The sequence below is a fragment of the Thamnophis elegans genome, chromosome 16 (genome assembly GCF_009769535.1).
Source record: "Thamnophis elegans isolate rThaEle1 chromosome 16, rThaEle1.pri, whole genome shotgun sequence".
Classification (NCBI taxonomy): domain Eukaryota; kingdom Metazoa; phylum Chordata; class Lepidosauria; order Squamata; family Colubridae; genus Thamnophis; species Thamnophis elegans.
The window spans coordinates 1,589,935-1,600,873 of NC_045556.1; the positions used below are offsets into that span (position 1 = coordinate 1,589,935).

At 48.6% G+C, this 10,939-nt stretch overlaps 1 protein-coding gene across 1 annotated transcript in view; it reads left to right on the forward strand.

The window, feature by feature from the left end:
• LOC116519262 (transient receptor potential cation channel subfamily M member 1-like) overlaps nucleotides 1-10,539 on the forward strand; it is a 10,822-nt gene extending 283 nt beyond the window's left edge. Inside the window, exons 2-9 of the mRNA XM_032233098.1 lie at nucleotides 83-211; nucleotides 549-800; nucleotides 1,674-1,848; nucleotides 3,020-3,040; nucleotides 4,200-4,344; nucleotides 5,568-5,770; nucleotides 7,270-7,402; nucleotides 9,300-10,539. Coding sequence (XP_032088989.1) covers nucleotides 83-211; nucleotides 549-800; nucleotides 1,674-1,848; nucleotides 3,020-3,040; nucleotides 4,200-4,344; nucleotides 5,568-5,770; nucleotides 7,270-7,402; nucleotides 9,300-10,539 — 2,298 coding nt within the window. The remainder of the gene's footprint in view (nucleotides 1-82; nucleotides 212-548; nucleotides 801-1,673; nucleotides 1,849-3,019; nucleotides 3,041-4,199; nucleotides 4,345-5,567; nucleotides 5,771-7,269; nucleotides 7,403-9,299) is intronic.
• The last annotated feature ends 400 nt before the right edge of the window (nucleotides 10,540-10,939 follow it).

A 10,939-nucleotide genomic window follows, 5' to 3' on the forward strand; every position in this document is an offset into this window, starting at 1 on the left:
TGAATCTAACTTCTGTGGTTCTTGGAGAAAGTGGCCGTCTGACAGAGCAGAAAAGATATGAGTTGCATGATCTCATCCTCAGATATGCTACCTGGGCTACTTAATGCTGTTCAATTACATCATCCTGGTCCGGATGGAACGGTGGCCCTCAATACAAGAATGGGTTGTCATCTCCTACATCTTGACTCTGGCTTTAGAGAAGGTCAGGGAGGTGAGTAAAGCTAGCACTGTGTTGGGCCGTCTAAAATCTTGAACCTGGACAGATGCCTGAAATAAGGAAGCTCACGCATGAGGAAGCAATGTCTTCATGTTTTGGCATCTTTCTATCATGAACTGGTATATCAGGAAATTAGGGCCTAAAGTCCAGGACACACTTTGGAAGGAGCAAAGGAGCAAGGAGAAGGAAACTGAGATCATCCCACCTTGAGACTTGCTGCTCGTAATACACGGAAGCACAAAACTGAAATCCTGCTCCTCTTCCTCACCCCCCTACCCTCTCCAGTTTCATCTTCTCTCCTCCACCCACGCCTGAATTGCTTTATTTTCAGATTTTGATGTCAGAACCAGGGAAACTAAGCCAGAAAATCAAAGTGTGGCTGCAAGAATATTGGAACATCACGGATTTGGTGGCCATCTCTGTGTTTCTGATCGGAGCTGTCCTCCGCTTGCAAAACCCGCCTTACATGAGTTACGGAAGAGTGATCTATTGCGTGGACATCATTTTCTGGTACATCCGCGTCCTGGACATCTTTGGTGTGAACAAATACCTGGGACCCTACGTCATGATGATTGGGAAGATGGTAGGTAAATGCAGGTGGTCCCTTGCATCAGAGGACAGTGGCAGGAAGGAAGAAACAGTGTTGGGGTACCTGAAAACAGGAAGAACCAAGAAACCTGTGGAAGGATCTAGAAATCACCTATGGGGTCTCTAGCATCACCTGGTTGGGCAATTTGTCTCCTATCATTACTCTTCGGGTCTGACCGTCCCAATTAATCAGTGTTAAACCAAAGTCCCTGCCCTTGCGTTAAACAGTTTCTTTCATCTCCACCTTTCAAGAGTGATCTCAAAAGAGGAACATCTGGCTATCTTCTGTGCTAGGAAACTGCTTCTTCATGTCATTATCATGGAAAGGTTATAACTGGGGAAAGAGGATCATCTCTCCATATGACAACAGAGCAGTCATTAGCAATAGCAATAGCAGTTAGACTTATGTACCGCTTCATAGGGCTTTCAGCCCTCTCTAAGCGGTTTACAGAGTCAGCATATCGCCCCCAACAACAATCTGGGTCCTCATTTTACCCACTTCGGAAGGATGGAAGGCTGAGTCAACCCTGAGCCAGTGAGATTTGAACCGCCGAACTGCAGAACTGCAGTCAGCTGAAGTAGCCTGCAGTGCTGCATTTAACCACTGCGCCACCTCAGCTCCTATTCCCTTTGAAGGTCCTCTGGTGGGTTACCTTAATGTAAGGTTCTTTAGTCGAACGTCCAGAACTGATGTTCCTGCTGCCCATGGAGACCTTGTGAAGCCTACTTCTCCCTAGATTGCTCTTGAAGGCTTCCTCCAGATGAAAGCTTGAGGCTGTAAATGCTTCTTGTCCCGAGTCTTTGTTCCCACTGATTCTCCACTAAGACCTTCAATCCCGGGCTCTTACCCAGTTCTTCTCTTGGACAGATGATTGACATGCTGTATTTTGTGGTCATTATGCTGGTGGTCCTGATGAGTTTCGGGGTGGCCCGCCAAGCCATCCTCCACCCCGACGAAGAACCCACCTGGAGACTGGCCCGTAACATCTTCTACATGCCCTACTGGATGATTTATGGAGAGGTCTTTGCTGACCAGATAGACCGTAAGAGCAGAATTCATAGTAAGATTCTGTTTCCTGTCTTCAGGCAGATGATCAGATTCAAAGGAATCCCTGACCCGTTTTGAGTTTGGAACCTCTTCTTCCTTTGACTTCCATCCTTACCTTAGTCATTCTTCTCAACCCACCTTGAGGAAATCCCTTGCATTTGTCAGGCTGAAAGGCAAGAAATCCTTCCTTTCAACAAGATGACCTCCATCCATTTTTTTCTCTCCAGTGCATTCAGCCATTTGTGTTGCCTTCAAGCCGTTGTTCAAAGTTCAAAGCCCGAGGGATATAAACTTGCCACCAAAGGCCTACTTTGAAGAAGGAAAGTTTTGGACTTCCCACAAAAGGTCTCATTCCTCCTTTTCTGGGTTTGGGAAGTCACCTTTGCATCTTTTTATAGCCGAGTTGCTTAAAAGACTCTTATTGGCACTTGGGAAAACAATGGCAGAATAAGAACAGCAGAGTTGGAAGGGACCTTGGAGGTCTTCTAGTCCAACCCCCCTGCTTAGGCAGGAAACATTACACCACTTCAGAGTAATGCTTATCCAATCTCTTCTTAAAAGCTCCCAGTGTTGGACTGAATATTCTGGTCTTCTCATAAAGATCCCCTTTTCCCAAGTCACAGTTCGGCTTCCCAAGAAGGTCAAGAATTAAATAAACAGTCAATTTTTAAAAGTGTGGCTTCACAAGCTGCGATCAATAGGCGCGATCAAAATCTTGCTCATCTCTGAATGAGGAGCATCACAATTGCTAATCGGGGAGAGTTTGGCTTGCACACCCACAACATTTTCCTCGTGGTCGCAACCTTCCCAGGATGGCCTTGCAGTCCATTGTGTCGTGATTCCCCAGTGATGTTCCGTGATTGTGTGGACCATCACAACCGACATTCCTTTACCCCATGGAAATAGCTAGAATATATATATATATATTTGCACGATCATCTGCCTGCTGCCACGAGTGATATTTTGGGAAGACAAAGGAAATTCCAGAGCATGACGAAGCGATTGTTCCGGAGTCTCTTTCTTGCCCGTTAAAAATATTGCACCACCGTATCTCTTTCTGGCAGCTGAAGAGTTTCCTAATCTCTGCCGCGTGCTTTTCCTTTCTTCCCTCTCTTTTTAATTCTGTTTCTTTCGTTTTGTTCCTTGCTTTCGCAACGCTGCGCTAGTCTACGCCATGGAGATCAATCGTAAGTTGATTAATGAATCCAAAGCTGTTCGCCATCCCCCCCCCCTCACCCCTTTGGGTAGGAGATTCCTTCCTTTGCTTCATCAGGTGTTTTGAGGTTGAGTTCAGCTCAGCTGTATAACACCAACACCCCCCCCCCCAAGGCTGCTTTCAACCTGCAACTTAAATTTGTCCGGCTGCCAAAACCCTCACAGTGGTTGCAACGGTTGATGGGCACCCGGAACAGTGGTGGAGAATTTAGCTTGCTCTCTCTCTAAGCAACGGATTACATGGAATGCTATTCTTGCATTTGGGTTGGTGTCAGTAGCTCCTCCATCTGTCACACCTTCTGTTCTCTTGGGCTGGCAGGGAGCGATGGGAACTCGGCATTTCTCCCCCACGGTAGAAGGAAGAAGCTCTGTTCAACCGCCTGAGCAGGTTCTTCCTAGCGTCTTAGATGCCCCCTTAAAATCCACCCGCATCTCGCTCACTCAAGAGATGAGGTTGGCCCCCCCTCCAGACCATGAAATTCACATCCGGGAAGCCTCAAAGATTTGTGGGAGACATTTCCCCTTAACCGTAGTTAAGGAAAAGATGCTTGAGGGCCACTTCAGTGAGGGCCCAAAGCCTCCATAATCATCCACAAAGTTGCTTTTTCCAAAAGGCAGCTGGTCTTTCTTGGTTATTATTTTTTTTGCTTTGCAAATATTTCGCTTCTGATCCAAGAAGCTTCTTCAGGTCTCTTCTTCAGAACTGAAGTTTCCTAGATGAGAAGCGAAATGTTTGCAAGGAAAAAAAAACTAAGAAAGTCCCGTTGCCTTTTGCAAAAAGTAGCTTTGGCACAACCATGACAGGAAGGATGGAGAATCTCCATAGATGCCTCCAGTATCACCCCCAAAAGGCACCTGGACCTTTTGAGGGGGAGGGCTCCCCCCCAAACATTTCACTCCTCATTCAACAAATTTCTGAAGATCTGAAGAAGTTTCTTGGATGAGAAGCAAAACCTTTTCAAAGAATAAATCAAGGAAGTCCAGGTGCCTTTTGCAAAAAGCAGCTTTGGGACAACCATGACCTGAAGGATGGAGACCCTCCATAGATGCCTCCAGAATTATGCCTCCCCATTTCTACAGAAGTGTTGTCTCTGTGCCCCAGTGGTGAAGACTATCCATTTTCCTTCCCAGCTCCTTGTGGGGATAACCTTTACGATGAGGATGGCAAACGGCTCCCCCCTTGTATCCCTGGTGCTTGGCTGACTCCTGCCATCATGGCTTGCTACTTGCTGGTGGCCAACATTCTCCTGGTCAACCTCTTGATTGCTGTCTTCAAGTGAGTATTTCATCTCCCCCCCCCCCCCCGGTCCTTCCAGTCAAAAAGATCCCCAGCACCAGGCTTCGGTTGGCCTCCCCCGAGTAGTCGCCAACCGGCATTGCCCGTTGGATTTCTGGTTGCTGGCTGGGGGAGTCCACAACTTGCCAAGTTTGGACACCCTTGCTCTAGGCACCCTACACCTGTGACGGCAAACCTATGGCACGCTTGCCACAGGTGACACGCAGAGCCATATCTGCCGGCACACGAGCCATCAGCCCCAGCATGCATGCTGATTGTCGTCCTTCTGGAGGGCTGGGGAAGGCCGTTTTCGCCTTCCACGGGCTTCAAGAAAACCTTCAGAGCTTGGGGAGGCCAAAAACAGGCCTAACGGGCCAACTGGAAGTTCAGAAACGATCCCTTCAAGCTTCCAGAGGGCCTCCGGAGGGCCATGGAAGGCTGTTTTCACCCTCGCCAGGTTTCAGTAAAGCTACTGGAGCCTGGGGAGGGTGAAAAATGGACCCAATGCCCCCCTAGGCTCCGGAGGCTTTTTTGAAGCCTGGGGAGGGCGAAACCTCCCCCCGCGGGGGGTCGTGCGTACGTGTGCGTGTGTGCATGCGCAAGTGGGCAGGGCACATTGCACTGTGGGTGTGGGAGCTGAGATGGCGCAGTGGTTAGAGTGCAGCACTGCAGGCTACTTCAGCTGACTGCAGTTCTGCAGTTCAGCTGTTCAAATCTTACCAGCTCAAGGTTGACTCAGCCTTCCATCCTTCCAAGGTGGGTAAAATGAGGACTCGGATTGTTGTTGGGGGCGATATGCTGACTCTGTAAACCGCTTAGAGAGGGCTGTAAAGCAGTATATAAGTCTAAGTGCTATTGCTAGTGTCCTTCCTTCCTTCCTTCCTTCCCAGTGGCTAGAATGCAGCATTGCAGGCTGACTCTGCTCACAGTCTGGAGTTCGATCCTGACTGGCTCAGGGTTGACTCAGCCTTCCACCCTTCCGAGGTGGGTGAAATGAGGACCCGGATTGTTGTTGGGGGCGATATGCTGACTCTGTAAACCGCTTAGAGAGGGCTGAAAGCCCTATGAAGCGGTATATAAGTCTAACTGCTATTGCTATCACGGGTGCACGCACAATTTTGGCACGCATTGAGGAAAACCCCTGCCCTAGACGAATCCTATCTTTGTGGTAGAGAGATCTGCTGTCGCAACCTGGCTGAATGGTGGCCTTGTCTCTTTTTCAGCAACACTTTCTTTGAGGTGAAATCCATCTCCAACCAAGTCTGGAAATTCCAGCGGTATCAGCTGATCATGACTTTCCACGACAGGCCCGTCCTCCCACCCCCCATGATCATCTTCAGCCACCTGTACATCATCATTGTCCGCGTTTGCTGCCGCTGGAAGAAGCACAAAGAAGGGGACCAGGACGAACGGGATCGCGGGCTGAGTATGGGGAGAACACTGTTTTCTAGCAGGCACCTAAGCGCCAACCGTTGGGGAGTCTGTCCCGAAGGTGCTTTTTTCAAGAGGCAACTGGACTTCCTGGTTTTTCTCTGAAGACTTTTTGCTTCTCATCCAAGAAGCTTCTTCAACTGAAGAAGAAACTGAAGAGCTGAAGGAGCTTCTTGGATGAGAAGCAAAACGTCTTGAGGGAAAAACCAGAAAGTCCAGTTGCCTCTTGAAAAAGCACCTTTGGGTCAACCATGACCTGGAGGACTTGAGAATCTTCAAAGACATTGGAGTCTGTTTCCTGCCTACAAAGACATAGGTGTCCGTCCCCCCCATCAGAAAACCAGCAGAACAAGGAAGAGGTTGGGCTACAAGCTTCTCCCATGATAAGTTGCAAATAATTTTTTCCATGACCCATAAACTGCACTCCATGGATGACCTAGAACCACAGAATGACAGAGCCAGAAGACATCACAGTCTTCCTCTAGCTCTCTTCAATATGCCGGAAAACCCATCAAGCCATCTATGATGATCTCTAGGTTCCCCATTTTTGGAGACTGTTAAGACAAAGCTAGGGGCTACTTTTCACGGATGGTTCCATGGGCTCTTCTGCACCTTGTTGAAGGTTGGATGGAGCTAGGCAGTCTCCACTCATTGGATGAGATTGTTTATGAGTAAATGTGGTCAAGACTGGGTTAATAATATCGCAGGCTTGCTTTCCAATTATTATCTTGACAGCCCAACAGTTGCATTATTGTTCTCATGGCAAGATGGATATATATTAAATGATGTTAAATGATATATATTAAATGATATATTAAATGATGTTCTCTACCATCACCTCCTCCAAAGCTTTAAATCAATATCTTTAGCAAACCTGCTCCTGCTCCCTTGCCATGTTTCAGTTCAGTTCAGTTCAGTTCAGTTTATTGTATTTGTATGCCGCCCTTTTCCCCCGAAGGGGGACTCAGGGCGGCTCACACTCAAACCAGGGAAGGGGGATACAGACAAAAAATTAAAAAACGAAACATAACAATGCATAGTTTAAAAACACACGACAGTCATACCATTCGAGATGGGGGCAATAGCTCTTTAGCCCCAGGCCTGTCGGAACAGCCAGGTTTTGAGGGCTTTGCGGAAGGCCTGGAGGGTGGTGAGGGTTCGAATCCCCATGGGGAGTTCGTTCCAGAGGGTCGGAGCAGCCACAGAGAAGGCTCTCCTCCGGGTAGTCGCCAGTCGACACTGGCCGGCGGATGGAATTCGGAGGAGGCCTAATCTGTGGGATCTAATCGGTCTAGTGGAGGTAATTGGCAGCCTGATGACAACAGAGCAGAGATGACACGAAACAGCAGCTTAAAAATGTGCCCTTCCCTCTGTTCTTTGAAGTACTGTGAAAAGGCGGAGGACAGGTGTTGCTTCTTCAAAACCCCTTGCAAAGCACCTGCACCAGAACAAAGCAGCGTGACTCGGTAACGCTCTACCTTCTGTTGGTTTCAGAGCTGTTTCTCAGCGATGAAGAGTTGAAGAAGCTCTACGAATTCGAGGAACAGTGTGTGGAGGAATATTTTCGAGAAAAAGAAGATGAGGAGCAGTCCTCCAATGACGAACGCATCCGAGTTACCTCTGAAAGGTACCCAAGGAAGCAGAAGAAAAATACCGTCTGGAAGCATTTTGGTATTTTTCTCCTAGAAATGCCATTTTGGTATTGGTATTTTATTATTTGTATGCCGCCCTTCTCCGGGAGGACTCAGGGCGGCGAACAATTCAAGGGGGAAAAAGGGGAACATAAAAAACAAAATACAAATAATAAAAGTAGACAACAGTCGCACAACCACACAAGTCGAGAGGGGAGGGGAACTCATCACCCCCAGGCCTGCCGGCAAAGCCAGGTTTTGACGGCTTTTCGGAAGGCCTGGAGAGAGGTGAGGGTCCGAATCCCTGCGGGGAGTTCGTTCCAGAGGGCCGGAGCTGCCACAGAGAAGGCCCTCCCCCCGGTAATAGCCAGATGGCATTGGCTGGTAGATGGCACCCGGAGGAGGCCAACCCTGTGAGATCTAATGGGTCTTTGGGAGGTAATTGGCAGCAGGCGGTCTCTCAAGTACCCATTTCTGTGTCCACGTTAACGTACAGTGGTTGAAAGTTAAATGTTTTGGCTTCTAGACCTCACCCAGGTCAAATCTGGGAACCAATTGGAAATTATCTTCCAGCACTAACTTCTGAGTCCTCCTGTTAAAACTGGAAGACGGGACAATTTTTCCTAGTTATGTTTCTTGTCTGCTGAAAGTCATGGAAAGTGTTGCTTTTCACGAATCCAAGATTCTTCCTTGAACAAGTCCAGCTGATTGATTCATGATTCCTTATTTTTTTTAATGCTCTCATATTTTGCTTCCATCCTTTATTTAAACCCCCTTCCTAATTTGGAAACTATGAGTGGGCAGTGGACACTTGGACACCTCAAGGGCCTGGCCCAACGCAGCTACATGATAGCCACAGCTTTCAGCTCAAAAAGTCAGCTTTTACTAAGCCGAGGTGGCGCAGTGGTTAAATGCAGCACTGCAGGCTACTTCAGCTGACTGCTAGATCAGCAGTTCGGCTGTTCAAATCTCACCGGCTCAAGGTTGACTCAGCCTTCCATCCTTCCGAGGTGGGTAAAATGAGGACCCGGATTGTTGTTGGGGGCAATAATGCTGACTCTGTAAACCGCTTAGAGAGGGCTGAAAGCCCTATGAAGCGGTATATAAGTCTAACTGCTATTGCTTTTACTAAAAGGTTAAATGACTACTCTTGAAAAGTTTTGAGTTGTCCAGCCAAATACCTGACCCCACTAAATTATTTGACCCTCATTTCTTCTCTTCTTGTTTTCCTGTTTTCCTTTTATGATGTTGCCCTGATCAACGAAGAGCATTCTCAGAATCCATCAGTTAAACTAATTAAATCCCTGATAAGAACCAAAGGCATTTCCCCCTCACTTCTGTTGTCCCAAACTGGTCATTCATGAAGCCGAGGTGGCGCAGTACTGCAGGCCACTTCAGCTGACTGCTATCTGCAGTTCGGCGGTTCAAATCTCACCGGCTCAAGGTTGACTCAGCCTTCCATCCTTCCAAGGTGGGTGAATATAGCAATAGCAATAGCAGTTAGACTTATATACCGCTTCATAGGGCTTTCAGCCCTCTTTAAGCGGTTTACAGAGTCAGCATATCGCCCCCAACAACAATCCGGGTCCTCATTTCACCCACCTCGGAAGGATGGAAGGCTGAGTCAACCTTGAGCCGGTGAGATTTGAACCGCTGAACTGCAGATAACAGTCAGCTGAAGTGGTCTGCAGTACTGCACTCTTAACCACTGCGCCACCTCGGCTCTGAAATGAGGACCCAGACTGTGGGGGCGATATGCTGACTCTGTAAACCGCTTAGAGAGGGCTGAAAGCCCTATGAAGCGGTATATAAGTCTAACTGCTATTGCTATTCTAATCTTCAGGAAAACATCCACCAGCTTTGCTGAACCATCCGTTTCTTTCCACCCTCCAGGGTTGAAAACATGTCGATGAGACTAGAAGAAGTGAACGAAAGGGAGCATTTCATGAAAGCTTCTCTCCAGACAGTGGACCTTCGGCTTTCTCAGCTGGAAGACACCTCTGGCCGCATGGCAACTGCTCTGGAGAAACTGGCCGGCATTGACACATCGGAGCTGATTCTCCCGCGTTCTCGGGCCTCCTCCGAATGTGACGCGGCTTATCTTTTGAGGCAAAGCAGCGTGAATAGTTCGGACGGCTACAGCATCTATCGCTACCAGGCGGATGAGCTGATCGGTGACACCTTGCCCACTCCGATGTCTCCAGCGCTGGCGTTGCGCGAAGCAGATCCCAAGATGCAGCTGTCTCCAGAACGTCAAGGAAGCCGCCGTTCTCCCTTGGGCCCAAATGCAGCGGCCTCTATGGAAAGTAAGAACTCCTTAGAGGTCGTTCGGGCTGCCCCTAGCCCGTATTCCAGTTCAGTAGACCCACAAGATCAGTCTCCAAGTTATGAGTCCGTATCTCAATCTCTTATGCGAATGGATAGTATTGAGAAGAGACGGTCTGGAACCCAACCGCTTCTGCAGAAAGCCCAGCTACCTCTAGGGAAGACCAAGCTGGAAGCCACCACCTCTTACCCCTTGGACGGGCCCAAAGCAAGGAGATACTACCCAACGGAAACAGGCTACGCTTCTCATGTCGCCCTAATGAAGTCAAAGAGTTTTATTCTTGCACAAGGCAGAGAATTGGTTGGCGGGTACAATAACTGGACGGTGATGGACCAAGAATATAGGACTATCATGAACCAAGTGTGCCCTTCTGCGGTTCAGCCGTGGACCGCTGAATGGAAGTACGAACTTCAGCAGAAAATGGATGATGAGCCCCCTCCCAAATATCCAGGTATTGTGCCTCAGCTGGAGGGTCAGGTAGAGCAAAAGTGTTTGATGGCCAGCCCTGAAGAGGATAGTGAGATGGGCAAAGTTGAAGGCCTCAGTCTCTCCCCCGTGTCTTCACCACTCATTCAGAGGAGGCCGTCATGCAACAGACACTCGGTGAAGTCAGGAAGAGCCGGTAGATATCCACCTGGGCGGTCAAGGAGTTTACACAGCCGTTCTCAGAGAGCCAAGTCCATTAAGGAGAGGCTCAATAGGCCGGGACATGCCAGTAGCATCAGCAGTTTGATGATACCTTCGGGATCTCCAAAGGAGGAGCGGAAAACCAACCAAGAAAAACCTTCCACAGAAACCGAATGCTAAGCCTGGCCTTTTTCGATGAGTGAGCCACAGGAGATAGGCTTGAGTGTCTTTGCTGGGCCTTGACAAGAAAAGACTTCTCAATGACCTGACAGGAGGTTACAGACAAGAAGACCTCGTTTTTCTTGCGCACCATGCTCTCAATCATGGACAGAGGGAGGCAGATTCCAACTGGACATCAGAAAAAACCTCCTCAGCGGTACAAGAACCAATGACCAAGAGAAGAGCAGAGTCCACTTCATTGGAGGTGGTCCAGCACAGGCTAGACAGCTGGTCTGTTGGAGAAGCTTTCATCTGTACCCAGAATTGAGCAGTGGAACCAACGTGATGGTTTCCATTTCCTCTTCCAACTTGGGGACTCAGTGAATGGATAAACACAGCAGAGATGAAGAAAGATGAGCAG